Here is a 22,734-nt window from a genome sequence, read left to right on the forward strand (position 1 = left end):
CCGTTGCAGCCCCTTTTTTAGAGATTTGGTTATGGAGGAAAATAGAGAGGGTTGTGTTTTCTGACACTTGGTGAGTTCCCTGGAACACCGGGGACACATATTCATGTATAAAAGACGTACAAAAGTGCATTTTGCATGATAGGTCCCCTTTAAATTAAGCCGACAGGAGCTTCTTGACTCGGCGAGCTGCTTTCTGGACACAAAACGTTGCTGCTGGATGAAAAATAAAGATGTGATGTTTATTTGTCTATTAAAATCAAATTTCACTGCAGATGATTGGGGGTTTTTTTGTTCTGAAGTACTCCTAATAATTCAAAAAGCTACCCAGGAGAATGTTTCTGATTGTTTCTGCACGCTGTGCCTAAATGTTAGATGTGCTCCTGGAGGTGATTGCTAATGAGTGACTGTATACATGTGCTCATTGTGTGTCAGGCAGGAGAAACGTGAGAGGAGATGGACTTATGATCACTATACTGAAACCAGGTCTCTCCATAAACTGCTGCTTGAATCTACTATACTTGAGTATCTCCTTTCTATTGTATTTTATTCTTCTACGATTCAGAGGCAAATATTTGACTATTTACTCCCTTTTAATTTGATGACTGTAGTTTTTCTGAAGATTCAGATTCATAGAAAATCTAAAAATAATATGGATGTGCTGTTCTAGGTTACCAAGTAGTATATCAATTAAATCCAATTGAGCACGGTTGCAACATTAATATTCACATTATTGCATTTAAAAATACAACCTAAATATTTAATATGTTGTATTTTAAATGCATGACTTTTACTTATACATATCTTTTTCACTGATGTATTGCTACTTTTACATAAATAAAGGCTCTGAATATACTTTTAACTGAATACTACATCAGTTTCCTACTCCAAGGTTTTATTTTCAGCCTGTTAGAAGCATATTTCAACAAACAACTGCTATGTGTGGGAGGTAAGAGAGGACATTTAAGGGCTATGTTTGATGTCTTTAAGTATCACCTGCTGGTGTTTAGCTGCTGTCCTGTGCCTTCTTAAATCGTTTGTTTACATCCCTCACTTCTGTTTCGCTTCTCATTTGCTAGCTGAACAGCTGATCAGAGTGGTTTCTTGGCCCGATAGCTTGTGTCCGACACACGGCCGATTCAACATGTTGAATGTGGCCGTCTGCTGGGTGCACTGTCCTGCGAGATACCGGGACCTGGCTCGAAACACTCGGAAAACTGTTGTTGTTGTTGGCGAAACACATCAGCAATGACACGGGTGACACGGGGGTGAGCAGGAGAGGTGGGGAGATGCGGGGCTATTGCGTCATCTATCAGAAAATGATCGTATAGGGCGTAGACACGGAGCCGTTTGGCCCCCCAGAGCGTTTCTTCCGCAGATCTACCCACCTTGGGACCCGTTATCGTTATCTGCGTTTCCCTGTAGGCCTCGTGTGGCCGAACCGTCTATATGATAGAGAACTGTAGCGGATACGACCATTACCGTTCTCGTGCGGCTCCAGCCTATAACTGTGAAAGTCATCAGGGCGAGACTTTACTCAACCACATACATTTGGAGCAATTGGTAGAATGTTCTAGTTATTCCTACAGCTGTGAGCCCTCCCACTCTTGTGCAACTTCAAGAAACTGACCCATGCTTCAGGAAAATGCATTTCCTGTCTTCACCACACCTAGCAAACAGGTGCAGTTTCATTAGTCATAGATAAGCCTTACTTTTACAGCCAGGTGGTTCTTACTGATGTCGAGTGGTCTCCAGTCAGTGCATACATGTCTTACAGTACAGCTCATACATAGCATCCTTTTTATTTATTTTCATTCTTTGCTCATATGTTTGCATATTCTTTGATGAAATTAATATAGTCACATTTTTCTTCAATTAAAATGTATACAAACAAGGGCCTGCAATGCTGAATACAAATTCTTATTGAGACATTCATAAATTGGTTCCAGCTCAAAAATGTCCTGTATAAAGACAAGTAGAAAAGAGATTTTGTGTAGATGTTTTTGTTGTTACAAAGCGATTGATAGTGTTTAAGTGACTTCAACAGGTCTAACGGAGAGCGGGCGCATTCTTCAGTCAGCAGCTCTCCGACTCCCTAGGAGTTCTTCTGAGGCACCTTCATGGTCACCTGAAACACAGACAATACAACTCTCAGGATTTCAAGTTCTAAAGAATCTTGTCAGAAGTTGTCATGAAAAAGGGAAACTTGAATGAAAAATAGAGAAAATCGCATTAAAAAAAAAAAAGAATAGTAATATTCAAAAGTAACTATGCCAGAATTGTGACTAATTGTAATGAGGACACATTGCTGATAGATCATATATATATATATATATATACACATACACATATATATATAGAATACTACATACAACACATCATGTATATATATACATATTAATATATACAATATATATAATATATATGTATATACATATATATATATATATACACATATATATATATATATATAGATATACATATGTATATATATATATATATTATATCTATGTATCTATATATATATTTCTCTATCTCTCTATATTCTATCTCTCTCTCTCTCTCTCTGTCTCTCTCTCTCTCTCCTCCCCCTCTCTCTCTCTCTCTCTCTCTCTCCCTCCCCTCTCTCTCTCTCTCTCTCTCTCTCTCTCTCTCTCTCTCTCTCCCTCTCCTCTTCCCTCTCTCTCTCTCTCTCTCTCTCTCTCTCTCTCTTCATATCTTCTCTCTCTCAGTCTCATAGAGCCATTTATTCTCTTCTCTCTCTCCCTATACTCTCCTCTCTCTTCTCCCCTCGTCTCTCTCTCTCTCTCTCTTCCTCGCTCTCTCTCTCTTCCATCTCTCTCGCTCTCCTCTTCTCTATTCCTTCTCTCCTCTCTCTCTCTCTCTCTCTCTCTCTCCTCTCTCTCTCCTCTATCTTTCTCCTCTCTCCTCTCTCTCTCTCTCTCTCTCTCTACTATCTCTTTCTCTCTCTCTCTCTTCTCTCTCTATCTCTCTCTCTATCTATCCTCTCTCTCTTCTCTCTTTTTCTTATCTTCTTTTTTTCTTTTTTTTTTGCTCTTTATTTCTATTTCAGAAATATTTTGGACTGTTTATTTCTTGTGTCTTAATTTTTCTTACGTACATTGCCTTGCTGCTGCAACGCAAACATCTCCCAAATTGGGATCTATCTATCATGCCTGGTGCTGATTGACAATGCCTTATTAACAATCATACACGTTTGGATGTTAGCATTCCATCCTGAAAGGAAGAGCTTCCTGCTGCATAACCAGCCTGGATTTATTTGATAAGCTTAACATATTAAAGAGGCCCTATTGTGCTTTTTGGGGGTTTTCCCTTTTTCCTGTTTCCTGTTTGTGTGCATGTCAATCCAATCCACTTTATTTCTATAGCACATTTTAAAAACAGAGGGTTTGCTTCACAACGAACATAACATTATAACAAAATAGATAAAAGGCACATAAAGGCTATGGACAGACAATAAAAGCATAGAATAGGTGGAGCATACAGTAGCTCAGACTGACTCGACAGCGAGGGAAAAGAGGTGGGTCTTTAGGCGGGACTTAAAAGTTTGAAGAGTGAGCGACAATTTGACATGGGGGGGGCAGGTCGTTCCAGAGCCTGGGGGCTACCGCTGAGAAGGCTCGGTCTCCCCTGGTCTTTTTCTTTGTTTTAGGGACTACCAGCCGCAGCTGATCAGCCGACCTCAAAGCCCTTGAGGGGGTGTACACCTTTAGGAGGTCGGAGATGTACTGAGGGGCCAGCCAATTAAGTGATTTAAAAACAAACAATAAAATCTTAAAAAGAACTCTAAAATGGACAGGAAGCCAGTGGAGGGAAGCCAGTGGAGGGAAGCCAGTGGAGGGAAGCCAGTGGAGGGAAGCCAGAATTGGTGTGATGTGCTCATGCTTGCGGGTTCCTGTAAGCAGCCGAGCCGCAGCGTTTTGTACAAGCTGCAGGCGTGCCAGCAAGGTCTTGTTTAGGCCGGCATAAAGTGCATTACAATAATCTAAAGCAGGGGTTTTCAAAGTGTGGGAAGGTGAGCCTCCCCTCAGAGAACATAAGAACAGCCGCGCCCCCCCTCCCAATTATTATTGCTATTATTATTATTGTTGTTGTTGCTATAATGCAGGGCTATTCAATTGCATTTCAAAGATGTCCAGTAAGAGAACATTTCATTAAATGCTCTGTTTTCCCGGTCTACCTTTCTCTTTTTTGAGCACGCCATTTGAAATGACTCCGACTGTTTCTCTCCTCTTGTCTCGTCTCTGTTTGTGTGTTTGAATCTATCGTGCTGACTCAATGACTGCACCGATGTGATTGGCTGAGTAGCGTCACCTCCTTAAAACATTAAACAATAACTTTTTCAAACCTTTTTATCTTTATGTTTTAAACTTTTTTTTTTTACATTTTCAACATCGTGGATAAATCCTTATATGCTCCCGGCAACACACTGAACGTCAACTTTGCCTCCTTATTACACTCACCCCTAATTTAGTGGTAACAATGAGTCTGCGTCTTTGATGCACACAGGAACAAACACAGATCATCCTCTGGCTGCAGCCTTGACCGGTACTTGCTTTAGATCAAAGTCAATGTGGAAAACCTGCACTCACACAGGTAGGTGGAGGTGAAGGGAATGAGCACTTTTACAGCCTTTTCGGCGAGGTGGGGGAACTCGGTCTCCACAGACAGCCAAAAGTGTGCAAGTGACACACGTTTTCTGCCAGACGCTGTCTCCTCTCTCACTTTAGGTAACTTCACTACAAATCGATCCATGTTGCCGCTCGCATAAAGTTAGCTGAAGTTAACTTGCTAGATTTCACTGTTTCTCGTCATTTTTTTCTGACGCCCGGGGAGGCGCGCCTCACACTTTGAAAACCGCTGATCTAAACGAGTCGAAACAAAGACATGAATTACACGCTCAAAGTCTAAAAAGCGGACAGGAGCCTCAGGTGATAAAAACTGGACTTAACCACAGAGTTTATCTGTTTATCTCATTTAAAAGCACTGTCGATTTTGACGCCAAGATTTGTGACCATGGGTTTTGCATACGGTTGCAGGGAACCCAGGTCAATGGAAGGGACATCACCATTTGGTCCAAACACAATGACCTCCGTTTTGCTCTCATTTATATTTAAAAGGTTTAGCGCCTTCCAGGCCTTTATGTCATTAAGACAGTCAACCAGGGGCATCAGAGAGCTGGTGTTTTTTTTTAGGGGTAGATATATTTGGGAGTCGTCCGCATAAAGGTGGTAGGAGACGCCATGTTTTCTAAAAATCAGTCCAAGGGGGAGAAGGTATAAAGAAAAAAAAATGGGCCCCAAAATAGAACCTTGGGGAACTCCACAGGATAGGGGGGCAGACGATGATGTAAAGTCACCAAGTCTAACGGAGAAAGATCTCTGGGACAGATAGGACCTGAACCACTCTAAGGCAGTGCCCCTGATACCCACACAGTGCTCTAGACGAGAGATAAGGATGGAGTGGTCAATCGTGTCGAAGGCAGCTGTGAGGTCTAAGAGCATAAGGATGGCAGAGTCACCAGAGTCTGTAGTGACCAGGAGGTCATTGAACACTCTTAGAAGGGCAGACTCAGTACTGTGAAGCGCTTTAAAACCGGACTGAAAAATATCAAAAATATCAAAAATATCAAAAATATTGTGTGCATGTATAAAAGACTGCAGCGAGTACGGTTTTCTCCAATATTTTTGAAATAAAAGGAAGTTTCGAGATGGGTCTGTAATTAGAGAAGATAGAAGTGTCCAGATTTTTTTATCAGGGGTGCCACAACCGCTTGTTTAAAATAAACTGGCACAGAACCGGACTCTAGGCTGCTATTTATAATTTTATGGGCATTAGATCCAATAGTGTCCCATATCTCTTTAAAAAGTCGAGGAGGGACTGGGTCTGTGGGACAAGATGAGGGTTTTAATTTAGCAACAATGTCACAGAGAGATGACAACGACACAGGTCCAAAGTGCTGGAAGACAGCCGTGCATGTGATGTCAATGGAGGGGTCAAAAGAGGGTGGTGAGATACAGGCTCTCTAATAATGGCGCATTTCCACTACACGGTCGGCCTCGGCCACACTCGGTACGGCTCGGTACGGCTTGGCCGCGTTGGGCCTTAACAGGGCCGACTCACTTCATGCTGCGCTTCCATTACAGTTTAGGAACTGGGGTAGTTACTATAGTAACGCAGTGTAGGCGGAGCCGTGACGTCATCTTCAATGAGAAATCCAGAAACACAACACAGCCGTTAGCTGTTAGCACTCAGAGCTCACAGCTCCTTATATATGTTCAGAAACTCGACAAAAGTTAAACAAGTACACACCACAGACTGCCTGTGTCATGGTGAATACAGTCGCTGCTTTATTTATGTCTGTATAGGCCGTTGTTGTGAGTGTGGACGGTCGGAGCATATACTGCGTTAGCTTAGCCAATCTCCATTTAGAAAACACGCATTTTAAAAGGTTTTTCGCCTGCCGTCTGTCTGCAGACTTGACAAAGCATTAATTCATGGTTTTTACTAACCGGTATCAGTATGTTGTTACTTCGGCATCATTTTGAAACGTGTATTACAATTAAATCACGGTCAAATATGTCCATCTTGTTGTAGTTGGAGCCCTCTTGCCAGCGCTCCTCTCTCTAGTTTAGCATACTCAGCCCGACTCAGCCCTGTTTGTTGGCCCCGATAGAACCACAATTTTCTAGGGCCAGAAAAGAGGTGAAAAAGTGGCCCCGCGCCGTGCCGCGCCGGTAATTGGCCTAGTGGAAGCACAACCAAAAAAGGGGACGGCACGACACGGCACGCTTAAAGCGAGCTCCGCGCTGCAGTGGAACTGCGCCAGTGGAGATCTTGTCTATAAAATAGCAGTGGACAAAGGAGAGTTTAACATAGCATCAATGGTTTTAAAAAGAACACAAGGTTTGTTTAAATTACTAGAAATAATATCAGAAAAATAACTCATCTTTTCAGCTTTTACAATGCTCTGATACTTTCTCCAACTCTCTTTTAAAATGTCATGAGTTACATGAAGCTTGTCCTTCTTCCACTTGTGCTCAGCCTGCCGGCACTCACGCCTGGCAGCACGAGTGACGTCATTGAGCCAGGGTTCAGATTTAGCTCTGGGGCGCATGAGTTTCAGGGGAGCAACAATGTCAAGAGCTCCAGTGCAGGTAGAGAGAAAGGCTGAGGTCAATTGCTCAGTGTCCAGGGAGTCAGAGGACATAGTATCAGACTGGGCTAAGTTTACAAATGCAGGGGAGAAACTAGCAGCAGTGGAAGGTTTCATCATACAACCGTGACGGACAGGAGCGCATGATTTAAGACTATGACAGGGCAGAATCAAATAGCACAGGCAAGTGTTCTGATAAAGCTGCATCACACACATTGACATTTGAAATGGGCAGACCATGGGATAAGACTAGGTCTAATGTGTGCCCATGCTCTTGCGTGGGGCCAGAGACATGTTGTATGAAGTTAAAAGCATCTACAACATCAAGAAAGTCTTTGGCTAGTGGCTTAGACAACAGACATGCACGTTAAAATCCCCGACAATTAAAACGCTGTCATAGTTTGTCACGATACCGGCCAATGGTCTGCTAAAATCCCTGTGTTCCATCCAGAGGGAGTTTCTCTCTCTCTCTCTTCTATTGGCTAGCACTCCATACCTGATTGGATTGGACATTTCCTACACATCTCTAAGTTTTTAACAACAGAGCCGGCCAGCTAACCAATCAGAGCAGATTGGGCTCTAGTTTCAGACAGAGGGTGAAAAGAGGTGCTGCAGCACAGGCAGTATGAGAAAAATAAAGAGCTTTTGAACATTAAAGCATGGAGACATGTCACAGAGGCACAAAATACTAATATGAACCTGAAAATGAGCAGGATATGTCCTCTTTATATCATATCCCTATATCCTTTATATACATAGTATATTTTTGAAAATTACCGTTTTGACTTCTGTGTAGTTCTCAAGGCCGTACTCCCCAAGCTCTCTGCCGTTACCGGAAGACTTGTAACCTCCGAATGGAGCCTGAGCCGCTAACACGTCATAGCAGTTAATCCTGCAAGGACAGAGAGACAGGGACACATTGAGTCGTTTTCATAGTTTTAGTCATTTTGTCCCACTGGACTTCTTTGTAAAAGAATTTGAACCACATAGCCACAGAAACGCACATTTATAATGATAAAAATGTTATATCAGAGTTGATAGAGATGCAACAAAACAGTTGAAAGATGCAATATGAATACCCAGGCCTCAGAGACATTAATGTTTGCACTCAGACCTACCAGACAGTGCCGGCTCGCAGACTGTGCGAAACATAGTTGGCCTTGTCGATGTCTTTAGTAAACACAGCGGCTGCCAGGCCATATTTAGTATCGTTGGCTCTCTCCACCACCTCCTCCAGGGATTTGAACTTCAGGATCTGCATAACTGGACCAAAGATCTGCAAGAGAAAAAAAAAGAAATCACACAGGAATAATTTCATGAAGAGCAAACCAGCTAAAACACTTTGGATCTGTAGACATCTAACTCACATATCATGCTTATTACGCACTCAGGAGACATTGTGCTCCTTGCTAAAAAGTGGGATTCTGCAGAGATTCTCAGATACCCATAAGGCTATAAAAGGGATAAATCAATCTTAGTTTAGGTGCTAATAATTCCAGCTAAGGAACCCAGTTATTGACTTTAGTTTTATAGGTTATTCCTCATAATTCAATTACGCCTTTCTTTTTTTAACTGTATGTAATGTTATATTATTTTAAAAAAAAAAAGGAAAACGCAAATATAGTTACACAAATATAGAAAATACAATATTTTAATTCTTCCCCTAAAAGTAGCTAATGGCAGCGGTGAGTATCTCAGTATATCAGAATACAAAAGCAGACCGCTCAGCCACACTGAAGGACACCACACTGTGCACAGAGAAGCACCAACCAAGGTTGGAATATTGAACCACTCATTTTGGGGAGCACAAAAGTAAATTAGTTGTAATAAATTTTTCCCTGATTATGTTGATTGTTTTTATTGAGGCGTTTTAAACCCTACCTCCTCCCTGGCGATGGTCATGTTGTCCTGGACGTCTCCGAACACGGTGGGCTGGATGTAGTACCCTCTGTCTGCAGCCACGCCTCCTCCACACAACAGCTTGGCTCCTTCTCTCTTTCCGCTGCTGATGTAGCCCAGAATCTTGTTGAACTGCTCCTGATCCACCTTTGGGACATCGAGAGGAAACAGCACACATTATATTTCAGGTTTTTATATAGGAAAGATGCATGGAATGACCTTGTGAAAGGGTTTGCTAGTCGTGATATTACTGACTGCAGTTTCTTGTCTGGTCTGTGTTCTGTGTATGTATAAGAATGTATATGTACTAATAGATATTTTCTTTCATGACTGTTTTTCCCTTAATGTTTGTCTCTTCTAAAAATGCAATATCAGTTAAATGTTAGAATCGAAAGATGAAACCCTCTTTATGTGTCACACACACGTACATGCACACAGCACACACAGTGGAATTGGACCTCTGCCTTTAACCCATCCTAGTGCTAGGAGCAGTGAACAGCTATTGCTATTGAACAGCACCCAGGAGCTATGGGGTAGGGGGGGTGTACTGGTACCTCTCCAAGTCCCTACAGACTGAGCCACTGCCGGACTATGCCATTGCCAACCCTATATACATGTGTTATCATTGGGAGGATTACTTTAAACATTTATTCCATTAGAACAATGACTACAAATACCTTTTACAGGAACCTAATCTGGGAATCAAAATATAAACGTATTTGTAACCTGATTACTTTCCGCTACTTTTGGATTACCTCAATACCTCAGAGAAAGCAATATCAATAAGATGTTTTTTAGCTAAGTGTAATATGTAAAACAACAGAACAATGTAACCTTAGAAAAGAAGAAACCAAGACCAAAAATGGTTCCTACCTGAGGTCCCTGCTCGGTCTTCAGGTCGAAGGGGTCTCCCACCACTCGTCTCTTAGCTCGCTCCACGCTCCGCTCCACAAACTCATCGTAAATGTCTGCCTGGACGTAGGTCCGAGAGCCAGCACAGCAGCACTGGCCTTGGTTGAAGAACAGAGCGAAGTGGGACTGCTCCACTGCGTCTTCCACTGGGGGGGATTGACAAAGTCAGTTAGTACACCTGAAATACTCTCTCAAGCATCTGTCAGTGTCCTCTCTTGATAGACCCTAACAGCAGGGGACTTCCAGTGGTTTTATTTCTTACTTTCTGTATTCATGTACAAGTGCACTCAATGGTGTGTCACCATTATCTGGTTAGACTTTCCACCACACAATGGGACAATAAGATGAACTTCGTCCGGCTCTGTGGATTCTGATGGAACTATAATGGCACCATTGACATGGGGCTGCTGCATACTACTGTATATATATATATATATATATATATATATATAAATGGTAGTGTCTGTCACATCACTCATAGGTTTCTGCTGTAAAGGAAAAAAGTGGGAAGATCTGGACGGCGACATCTTGGCAGTGACATCAGCCCTAACTCCCGCCTGCTCCCAGCTCAATCCAAATAAGGGCAAAGAGGTGGAGCTGAGCTGGCCTGGCTGCAAATGAACTCGAAGCTCCTGACCTAGCTAAGGCTCAAAAGCAAAGCTAACATGCTCAGCACAAACGTATAAACATCCTATGCAGCTGCAGTAAGAAATAAATCCAGTGGAGGTCACTTGAAGCAGCTGTAGCTCAGGAGGCAGAGCGGTCCTCCACCGATCAGAAGGGTGGTGGTTCAAAGTGTCATTGGTTAAGATACTGAACCCCTAATATACCAGAAAACATCCCTCCACAATAGCTATGTCTAGGTTTGCTTAATTCACCAAGTCTTACAGAAAATTAACCCTTTAATTGTTCTTACGCTTCGTGTGAGCTCTACGAAATACAGAACCAGACAAAGGCAAACAGCATCACAGGTTTTATATATTTACATGGCCAGACTTTGCTTTAGCTGTGCATTTATTCCCAAACTGAATTATAATAAATACCTAAAACCAACTGTAAACCTTCTGTGTTAGAATGTTCCTGGAAGGGAAAATACATACTGTTGGCATCAGACAGGATGATGTTTGGACTCTTTCCTCCCAGCTCCAGAGTGACTTTCTTCAGGTTACTGCCGCCTGACGCCTGCTGGATCAGATGACCCACCTGATAGGACAGATAGAGTTAGTGCTAGAAATACTATATCAACTGACTTAGAATGCCATTTCCAAACTAACAGATTGGAACAGAATTTGTAAAAAGCTGACACTGCAGGGTGAGTTATTATGTTCTTATTTTGCCAATATTCCTTATGATGGTGTAATGTATGTTTGCCTTCTGTGGAGAAGGAGCTTATCATCAAGGTTCCCTTAATATTTGTAAGAAGGAAGATTTAAAGCCCACTGTTGATGACAGCTGCTTAATATAGCAAAAATATTCCACTGCAAATATGGTCTACCAAATCTAAAAGTAAACTAATATTCCTACTATTGATTTCACTTTCTAATCAATGCCCTTTCTAAGAGCAGAGTACAGAAGAAAACAGGTGAATATTTACTCAAAGCTTTTTTTTTTGAACTGATTCAATCTGAGACGATGTATTCAGTTTAAAAGCAGAATTTTACAAATGTACATTCAAGGTCAGAGATTAAAGGGGACCTATCATGCTAAATGCACTTTTTGATGTCTTTTATACATAAAGATGTGTCCCCGGTGTGTCAGGGAACTCACGCAGCGTCAGAAAATAAAACCCTCTCTTTTTTCCTCCGTACCCAAATCTCTAAAAATGGGGCTACAACGGAGCTGATCCAGATTTGCGTCCGATATGACGTCATATCGGCAATGCAGACCCACGGCCCTATCAGAAACGTTGCTATCAGAAACAATGCCCGACTGTTTTGGACGTAATATGGTCGGTGTTTACATTAGCATTAGTCTGCTCTGATTGGTTAACTGGTCTGCTCTGTTGTAATGGGTCAACTGCTTATAGATGTCCCGTCCTTTAGCCTATCATGTACAATGAGTTGAAGCGCAATTGCAACATAGTGATGTCACTATGTTACAATTGTGCTGTGATGTCAACATGTTACAGAAGTGACATCTGCCTGGAGAACAATTTACAGGCACAACAACCTACTGTATATAACACACTACAGGAAAGGGAAAATCCTAAAAAGCACTCTTTAAAAACACAACATCAACAAGTATTATCTTAAGAGTATGTGTTATAAATAAGTTCCTTTCGATCAGGGTCAAATATCTTCTTGCCCACATATGCTCACAATATACCTTTTAGCTTTTGAATGAGTTTTAGCATGTCGACAGCAGTACATTAAGTTGGTGCTACCTCTGTGGATCCAGTGAAGGCCACCTTGTCCACATCCATGTGCCGGGCGATGGCAGCCCCAGCTGACGGCCCCAGGCCTGCCAAGATGTTCACAACACCGTCAGGGAAGCCCACCTGGAAACAGGAACACGTCACACATGATAGATGGTCTTAATGTGTATCTGGTGAAAGTATCATGCATGTTGTTGATGAGTACCTCTTTGATCAGGCTGGCTACGTAGAGAGCTGTGAGCGGAGTCTGCTCAGCGACCTTCATCACCACGGTGTTCCCAGTGGCCAGGGCAGGGCCCAGCTTCCAGGCCTGCATCAGCAGAGGGAAGTTCCACTGCAGGGAGAAGAGGTAAAGATATGTTCACAACACATTTTCATTTTACATTCACTTCTACTAAAGCCTGCGGGACAAACAAATCCAGGCACGTTCCCTGTATCAACGAGTTCACATTTGTTCAACCTCGGTTAACAATTAGTTTGGTTAATGATCACACTATTACACTCCTCCCCCTCCACTGTTCCTTGTTTGCTATTGCTCAAATCAATTATACATTTATTATCAGATTTGTGATATCAAATCTTTTGTCTTTTTTGGAGTCTGAATCAAGTGACAGTAACACGTACATATTAAAGAAGTGCAAACTTTGTGATACCACCGGCTTCTGCTTCGACTCTTTAGTGCAGTGGTTCCCAACAGGGGGTACGGGGACCCCTAGGGGTACTTAACGGGTTGCGTGGGGTATTTTCAGAGCTCTTAACAAAACATGTTGAAACTGCTAGAAGTGAGTCTTTGTTATTATAATTTTCACTCACAATCGGTGTAAATGTCAAGTTTAAATGCATTTGTATTAAGGGCGAGTTATATCAGTGATTTTTATTTAAGGAGCAGTTGGGTTAAATACGATTACCAAGGGTTTAACACAAGAAAACATTTAGGCATATCTTCACAGATGAGTGAGGACATTCTTATAGAAGGGAGACCAGCTCAAGGAGTACACGAGACAAAAAAAGGTTGGGAACCACTGCTTTAGTGGATCAGTGGTGAGTGTATGAAGGACAAAACATCAGTCAGATATGATGGGCTTTCAAGGAAATATAGAATAATCCAAATGAAGCATAACCCTGAATAATGAGTTGTAAGTATATAACCATACGTATTCACAAAATTCTTTACAGGCTTATACATAACCTATGCAATCTGACTATAAATTTGCAATGGATGAATTAGGAACTCTTCGAACCTCACTGCTTCTCCGTGTGTAAGTGTATCCGGGTAAAATGCTTTCCTCTGCAGCAGTGCTTAGTCTACAGAGAAATATAGTCTGGGCAAATATTTAAAATGCTTTTCCTCCTCTCTTTATATAATTTGAAATGTTATTTCCATTTTTCTCCCTGCCCCCCCTCACCGGTATGATCTGTCCACAGACTCCAATGGGTTCATGTCGGGTGTAGCAGAAAAAGTCTCCATCGATGGGGATGGTCTTCCCCTCCCATTTGTCAGCCCAGCCTGCGTAGTACCTAAACACAGCAGGTTCATAGGTGTTCAATATCTGTGTTGTTTTGTTATATTTCATAAAACATTAAAACGGGTATACAAAAAACACCAAACATTAAATCCGACATTAAAAGCAGCTCTGGATAGGTGAGTTTTGTGACTTATTTTTTCAGGCCAGTGCCTTTATTAAAGAGGCAGAACTTTGAAAGTGACAACAGAGGGGATATTTACAAGACAGAAATAGGCGGCGATTCGTCAATTTTGTGCGGTAGAAGAGTCAAATGAAAAAACGCCCCTTTTATGTAACCTGCAGAGCCTGATAAATAAAACCCTTTTTAACAGCTGATAATGTCCTGTGTGGTGTTATCTCTGGAGAGGGGTTCAGGCCAGCTAAAGCAAAGAAACCCTGGCTCTGTTGAACCGGAGAGGGCAGTGCCGCTGATGGTCGGGGAGGTTTCGAGATGATGAAACCGTATCGTCCATAGACTGAGGCAGCCAGCAGTGTTACAGAACAACAAATGAAGCTCTGACATGTGCTGTGTGTTGTTACCTGAAACATTTGATCACGTTGGGCACATCCACCGTGTAGGAAACAGCGTACGGCTTCCCATTGTCGATGGTCTCCAGCTCCTGTGCAAACAACACTGGATCAATTTAAGATGCATGAAGATATTTAAACTGCGCAATCATTTGTTGCTTTATGGTTTTCACTTTCTTTGGTTCATTTGTTCTTATCTTAATTCTTAGGTGAACCTATATGTTTATAATGTTTGTGACATCTTATGGTAATTAATTGTTTCTTGTATTTACTTGCATTGCATTTGATAGTGAGGTTATACTAAAGTAACATAAAGTAATCAGTAAGAAGGTTTCCCCCTTTTTTTTTTCCCTTCCCAAATAAAAAGTATATATTCAAGTCATTCATACTTATGTTACCAATTTTGTTTAACTGAAACAAAAGAAAAGATAATTGTTTCCTGACACAAGTTTTTTTTATTCTTGGTCCATCTTCTTTTTGACTTAATGATGTGCAAAAGGATATGAATTCAATAACGAGATGACCAAAAGAAAGAAATAATAATTTACAAGAAATATAGTATAGCAGTTCTTCTCTGGTCTATCCTGGAATTTAGGATGAAATGGTTTCAGATTTGGTCTGGGATTCAACATTTAATAATTACTCACAGCAAGGTAGGCAGCGTCCCTCTCAATGGCATCGGCCAATCGGTGGAGTAGCAGGCCGCGATTAGAGGCATCCATCCGTCGCCATGGTGACCCAAGTTTAAAGGCATTACGTGCCGCCTGCACCGCCTTGTCTACATCGGCCTGGAAATGTAAGAAAAGATGATTCTTGAAAAGCCATACATCCTCGAAATGCGCTCCGTCTGCAAGTTGTGGTTGTAAAGATTTATAATACATTTAATTTAAATTCTCAAAGAAACTTAATAGACAAATATTTCCCTAGACTCTAGGATAATCACAAGTCACAGCCTTCTCTCCATTCTTTGAGCAAATGCCTTCTTCCTGAGTCACTTCTCTCCTCCATCACAGCGTTGTGGCTGTGCATATCACTTTTGCGTTGCTGGCGGAGCCTGCGCTTGTGCTCGGTTGATGACTGTCCTTCTCCTCATTCACTTGTTCACTTGCTCTGGTAATATTCTCCTCTGTACCTCTCTTCCGAATACCTCCCGTTTTGAGCCACGTTTTTAATATCATTCAGCTTTCTTCTTTCTTTAGCTTGCTTGCAACGTTCGCTAATCGTTCGCGGGTAGTATGGTCGTCATTAGCAACGCTAAAAAATGTGTTTCTAAATCTAAAAACAACAATAGCCTATTAGAACTTATTTAAACCACAGTTTCAATTATCTCAAGCTTATTTTCATTCGTTGTAGTATTTTGATAGTAGGATTTATTTTGTAATTAATGTTATTCAATCAAGCCTCAAACTGATGGCACTTGTCCCTATAGCCTGTTTTAAATTGAAGTTGTCTGAGGTCCTTACCACCAGCTGCTCTTGCAGTAATAAGTAGTGTACCTTTCTTACTGTCCCAAATGTGCACAATGTAGTGACTGCTTTTCGCCTTTTTCTTTACTTAGTTATGTTTTCTGTATTTTTTATGTCTGTGTTATGTGTAAGAACGTGTAAAGTTGCTGCCTTCTTAGCCAGGTCAGCATTGTAAATGAGATTTTGTCTCAATGTTTTCATCTGGTTAAATAAAGGTTAAATAAAAATAAAAATAAAAATAAAAATAATTCAGATTCCCCCGCGTACCACCACCAGTGGTACGTGTACCACAGGTTGAGAACCACTGTCCTAGAGTATTTGGGCTCATCAAATCCACCAGAGTCTCAGCTTTACAGTCATACCCGGTTTATGCAAGACTCTCTAGGGAGCAGCATGCAGAAATATACAAATATGCAGTTTTTAAGAAAAGGCGACAAAAAACACATTTATTATTTAAAGAAAAACTGCCTGATTTAAAGTGGACCTATCATGCTATATTTGAATAATATAGTGTAGGACCATACCTATATAAGGCATATTTATACTTTTTTTCTTTTTCAAAATACCAAACAGATCATGCATTTTAGCCATGCCTCATTTCGCTCAATTTTGTCATCTGCTGGTGGACTAACCGGAGAGAATTACAGTGCTTGCCTCGATGGGGAGGGATTGCATTGAATTAAAGCAGCGGGAGCAAACGCTTGCCTCGGGGAGGGAGAAAAAAAGCCACAGCGGAGAATAAACAGAAGGGTAACCATGGTAACCAAGTCTTCTTCGCTGCTTTTGTGGCAGACTACAGCGCCACTTACAGGCCTGGCATATGTACTACAGCGTCTCCAGCGCTTTCGAGCGGCAATGGCCGGCCGTGGCCCAACCCCACATTCCCCTGATAGGTGGAGAGTTGGCCCAATAGCCGTAGCGCCACTTTCCTGACGTCAGTAAAGTGTTCAAATCTGGATCAGTTTTTATCAGATCCGTTGCAGCCCCTTTTTTAGAGATTTGGGTATGGAGGAAAATAGAGAGGGTTGTGTTTTCTGACACTTGGTGAGTTCCCTGGAACACCGGGGACACATATTCATGTATAAAAGACGTACAAAAGTGCATTTTGCATGATAGGTCCCCTTTAAGCAAAATACTGCATGTGATAAGCATGAAGTGGGCACTCTGTAAAGAGGAGACTTGTGGTTATCCATAGAAATAAAATGTGTTAGAGCCAGTATTTTGTTTGGAGGCCACCTAATTTTGACGTCTGTAGTCAACACACTATAAAAGACTACAATTCCCACAGCGCCTCCTCTAAAGTGACAGTGATGGGCAACCTGCTTGAAAGACGCCGTCGAGGAACAGTTTTTAACCGTACAATTACCTTTTAAGTGATATAAGCATTGTCAAGAAAGAAAGAATACCCAAGTTGTTTGTTATTTTATTTGAGTTTTGCTTATTTGTTTTGAATATTGTAAATATTTGTATTGTAATATTGTATATTTCTTTGTTGCATGTGTAAAAGTTTGTTATTTTATTTTGAGCAAACACATCGCTTTATACCATCCAAACCATCGGAGGCCAAGCAACTCTTCAAACTGTAAGTAATATAAAAGGAAGAAAACAAGTTAAAACATGTCTGTTTAAGGCGTCTAGTGGCTTGATGGATAAACAAGGAAAGAAGCCACGACAAAATGTGTTCAGCTATCTTCAGCTGAAAGGTCTGTGAATATGGCCAAGACAGTTTTTCACTCCCCCAACTTTGTAGCATTATTAGCATTCTTCCTGACAAGTTTCATATCAGTATCTTCACTGTAGCTTTAAGAATGAGCCTTTAGAAATAGTCTGATCATTGTTATTAGTTACATAGCTACATCGGTAAAAAGTGAAGCTTGTCTTAAAACATTTGTCATTTATTTTTGATCTTCTTTAACCAGCATTTTACTGGCCCTATTATTTGTTTGATTTTAGTTAAAGGTCCCATGTCATGGCCATTTCTACTGATCATAATTCCATTGTTGAAGTCTACTAAAATAGATTTATATTGTGCAATTTTCCAAAATCACATTGGTTTCTCATACAGCATCTCTGTATAGTATGTGTATTCACTCTGTCCTAAAAGGCTTGTTGGAGCTCCTGCCCCCCCTCCCTGTGAGCCCACTGTGCTCTGATGGTAGCTCCCACTCTGTTCTGATGAGTCCACCACCGTTACAGCGGAACATCAGTGACTATGTGTTACAATGGCGTTAGCAACCAGAAAATGACACCAGCAATGACAAACAGATGAGAATGCTGCGTGGGGTCTGGGTGCCGTATTGGCGGGACGTTGCGGGGCTCGCTGCTGGAGTGGACAGTGAGAGCTGGCTTGCTGCGGGGGATCTGCGAGACAGCGAGACACAGCGAAACCCAGCCTGAACCCAGCCCGAGCACACGCACACACCTGCAGCCTGGCTGTGAGTCTGCGTGTGTTCTCAGAACGAGCCCAGGCCAAGCCCCGCCGCGTCTCGCCGTCTCAGGCTGAGTTCAGGCTGAGAAATCCGTGGAGCTGCAGCTGAGAAAAGATTGAGTGTGTGTGTGTGAGTGAGGAAGTCCCCGGATTGGTCCATTTGGACCAATCCGCAGAGACGTTACGACACTATACCCAATACGTCACTGTACGGACTACACTATAATGGCGCATTTCCACTACACGGCCTCGCTCTGCCTCGCTCGGTATGGCTAGGCCTCGTTAGGACTGGCTCACTTTATGGCGCATTTCCATTACAGTTTAGGAACTGGGGTATATATAAAGGGTAGTATCTATAGTAACGCAGTGTAGGCGGAGCCGTGACGTCATCTTCAATGAGAACCCCAGAAAAACAACACAGCCGTTAGCCGTTAGCACTCAGAGCTCACAGCTCCTCATATATGTTCAGAAACTAGACAAAAGTTAAACAAGTACAAACCACAGACTGCCTGTGTCATGGTGAATACAGTCGCTGGTTTATTTATGTCTGTATAGGCCGTTGTTGTGAGTGTGGACGGTCGGAGCATATACTGCGTTAGCTTAGCCAATCTCCATTTAGAAAACACGCATTTTAAAAGATTTTTCGCCTGCCGTCTGTCTGCAGACTTGTCAAAGCATTAATTCATGGTTTTTACTAACCGGTATCAGTATGTTGTTACTTCGGCATCATTTTGAAACGTGTATTACAATTAAATCACGGTCAAATATGTCCATCTTGTTGTAGTTGTAGCCCCCTTGCCAGCGATTCTCTCTCTAGTTTAGCATACTCAGCCCGACTCAGCCTCGTTGTCTCTGGCCTTAGAACCATGATTTTATGAGGCCAGAAAAACTGTGAATTAGGACCCGCCGGCCGGTACTAGGCCAAGTGGAAACGCAACCAAAAACTGGCCGCTGACGTCACAGCCCTCTTAAACCGTGCTCCGCGCTGTAGTGGAGACGCGCCATAAGAAGAAAACAATGGAACAAGACAAATCTACAATGAGGCGTTCTGGGGCAGCATAGACAGGTCTTTTCTGTGTTAGAGTTTTACTCTCTACAGGGTGTACTTTGAGGGTTTGTGACTCTGCAGACCGTTTACATGCAGAAAAAGCTACATAACACACAAGGGGACGGGTTATAACCGGAAAAGCATGACATGGGACCTTTAAATGTTATTTTCTCGTTCCAGTCAAAGCTCCCCCTTCACTGGGACAGAAATTAATGTTTTCACACAGTCTGTATGTCTCTTACCGCATCAGCCTCTGCCACCTGACAGATGACTTCCCCAGTCGCTGGGTTGATGGTGGGGAAGGTCTTCCCACTCACTGCATCGTGCCACTGGTTGTTGATGAACAGCTGAAACATTAAAATTGATGATTTTAATAGGCAGAGCTCTAACCAAAGTCATTGTAAAACTGAAATAAAAAAAATGACAGATCTGGTTTCAACCACTTTAGTCTGTTTCATGTCACAGTCTCTACAGGTGGAGCAATAAAGTGAATGCAATTTTCTTGGAACCACCAATCTGTCATGTATGCCACTCCTCAAACATTTTATATGGGCTGAGGTATGAGGAATCTTTTTTGTTTGGATTATTATAGAGATTAGACTGGCTCTGGGTGTAACCAAATAATAATGCCAGAAACTGCCACTACATACCGACAGGTTGGTATACCAACGGTCAACTACACCCAATCTGACAAAATATGCACATGGCTCACATGACCTCATATGACCTTATTTCAGGGGTGGGGGAATATGACAAAAAGGCATTATCAAAACTAAAAATAATGTCTCCATATCTCATACGGGACAAAGGAAATACTTGGCAATGACGCCCAGCCCTTATCTTTTTCCAGTAACAGGGTTGTTTTTATCCACACACCTGCTGGAAACAATGCAACAACTAACAGTCTCAGCAGACAGATATCTGTGTATATTTGCAAATCTGCAGGGATTTTGGATCTGACCCTCCAGCTGGTCCAGGGGCTGCTCTGTGGCCAGCAGATCAACCCTAACCCGTATGAAATGAAGAATGTGTGTGATAGGGAAGAAAATAATTTAGATTACATAGAGAAGTCAACTTGCATGGCCAGAAATCTACAGGCAGGGGTCAGAAGAGCAAAGTCTGCAAACAGGAGTGGACAGTGCACACGTTTTCATATCACGAGGTCTTACTGTTAATCCTTATATAACCTCCCCATGTGAAACTTATCTCACAGTGGGGTTGTGCAGTTGGCCTACATTTGAACTTGTCAACTTGTTGAACTAGTTTGGCAGCCCATTGGTCAAAGCAGGAAGTTTATCAGAGTTAGTGAGTCTGGATCCTGGACCTCAGCTCGTTGCACGTTTCCCGACATAAAATCACAAATGAGCACAAAAACTGCAGTGACCAATAACTCCCCACTGCTACAGTTCTGCATTAACAAGCACTTGTTGGTTTTGCAGCTGACCAAAGTCCAGCTGAGTCGAAGTACTGACAGTAAGGAGGCTACCGTTGTTACCTTGTTGTAGTGGACCTCAGGCTGGGTGTTGGGTGCAGGGATAGCGGCCGCAGAGAAGTGACACACCGCGGGCTGACTCAGTCTAGGAAGGGCTCGAGAAATCACGGTGCGGAGCATGGTGCTTCTTTGTGGCACACAAGACACAAACCAGCAGTTTAGAGTCGGTTGAGCATAGACTGTATAGAGTGGCGAAGTCACGCCCATCTACTTCCGCCCCATGGGACCTTATTTCGGAAAAATAATTAAGTCAATGGAGAGAGAAAACTTATCTTTCGATCCCGTTTGAATTGTGCCATGAATTACACATAGGGGAGAGTGGGGTAAATTGAGCCATTTTTTAGTTATGCTGTCCTCTAAGCAAGGAGAAATGACACATAGTAAAAATGAAAGCACACACCTATAATTCAGGATGTCTCCTATCAATGGCAATGATAAGAATTAATATTTGATAAAGGACAGTGAAAATATTACTTCTACAAAAAAAAAAGTCTTGTGGCTCAACTTGCCCCGGGTAAGGGGTAAGTTGATCCAGGTCAGGGGGTAAATTGAACCACTGTTCAAACTTGGGCATACCTGTTCAAACCTGGGCATACCTACAAAAAATCTTAAAGGTAACTTTAAACAATAAATAACAAACCAAATACAAGTTTAGTTTTTCAAATATTTTTAATATAAATTTCGATTGAATTGATTGATTTTTTTTAACATGTTAATAAAAGGAAAAGTAATCATACAAATGGTGATACAATTTCATACATCTTACCAATCAAACACAGGGTAAATTCAACTTTAAATGTAGCCTACAATGAGCTCTTATTATCAACTTGGCCTACTTTCATTAATTTCTCCATTGAAAAACTGGCTCAACTTACCCCAAGGCCCATGGTTCACTTTACCCCATAGCCACCATTTTAGAAAAAATAGTCTAGCATTAAAATTCAGAGTCATCTTTAGCTTAATGACTCACATGGTTTAATACGCTGCCAACACATCAACATATACAATATATTTGTTTAAACCTGGATACATTTTTTTTGACATGACAGCCGATATAGCTGACATCTAGAAAATGTACTTTGACAAGCAAAAAAAGTTTTTTTGTAAAAATGTTTACTTACCAGACCACAATGAGCATCTCTCTTTCACAGGCAATGATAAATGGGAGAAGCTTGCATAATTTCTGGTCACGTGATTACAACTATAAAGCGTTGCCTGGTTACAGGGGGTGGTTCAACTTACCCACTGGCTCAACTTACCCCTATGATGTTTGTCAATCTTAAAAAATCATTTCCATGTCAAAAAAGTCACAGTTTGTCGTAAAACTGTTGAAATATAAGACTATGAAAAATACGCAACTAGAAAGACTACAAATCCCAGAGTCGCGTAAGTGATGTCACAATTGTTTTCCTCCACTAAGAGATAGCTAAGATCAGATAACTTTAACAAGATGCCTGTGTGCTTAGTACCAGGTTGTTCATACCAGCAATGGGTCTTGCTCGTTATTTCGCTTCCCGTCTGATGAAAGGACTAGGAGTGTCTGGATCAAGCTAGCTAGTAGCTAGCACGTTAGTTAGCATTACAGCCTTGTCATTTGTATTAGCCTTAACATGAAGTAACATTAAGTAACCCAAAATGTTAAACAGTAAGAGTAGTAGTCATATTTTGTGAACCCTTTGAAGAGTACTGTCATTCTATAATACACAATTTAAGTCCGAGGGAGAAATGCTAACGCTAACGCTAGCGATCTTCTCTACTTCATGCTATCTGCACAAATGGTTTACATTAAACATTAAAAAGACCAGGCAGTTCAGAGAGAATCAAAGGAAGGCAGGCAGGCAGCTTTGCATGACTTTCTTCAGGACGTGTTTCATTGTTGTGATAGTGAGGGTAGTCAATCGTTTTGTT

The 22,734-nt window shown here is 41.7% G+C and overlaps 1 protein-coding gene across 1 annotated transcript; it reads right to left on the bottom strand.

Annotated features, from left to right (window-relative positions):
- Positions 1-1,783: 1,783 nt before the first annotated feature.
- LOC117470728 (aldehyde dehydrogenase, mitochondrial-like) lies at positions 1,784-21,022 on the bottom strand. Its single transcript, XM_034115567.1, has 13 exons — positions 20,830-21,022; positions 19,577-19,681; positions 15,040-15,180; positions 14,405-14,484; positions 13,766-13,877; positions 12,565-12,693; positions 12,369-12,482; positions 11,086-11,188; positions 9,947-10,131; positions 9,056-9,220; positions 8,293-8,450; positions 7,952-8,066; positions 1,784-2,125 (listed from the first exon to the last, which is right to left on the bottom strand). The coding sequence occupies exons 1-13, from the start codon at positions 20,944-20,946 to the stop codon at positions 2,093-2,095; spliced, it is 1,557 nt and encodes a 518-aa protein (XP_033971458.1). The 5' UTR covers positions 20,947-21,022; the 3' UTR covers positions 1,784-2,092.
- Positions 21,023-22,734: the final 1,712 nt, after the last annotated feature.

This window comes from Trematomus bernacchii, unplaced genomic scaffold (genome assembly GCF_902827165.1).
Source record: "Trematomus bernacchii unplaced genomic scaffold, fTreBer1.1, whole genome shotgun sequence".
Classification (NCBI taxonomy): Eukaryota; Metazoa; Chordata; class Actinopteri; order Perciformes; family Nototheniidae; genus Trematomus; species Trematomus bernacchii.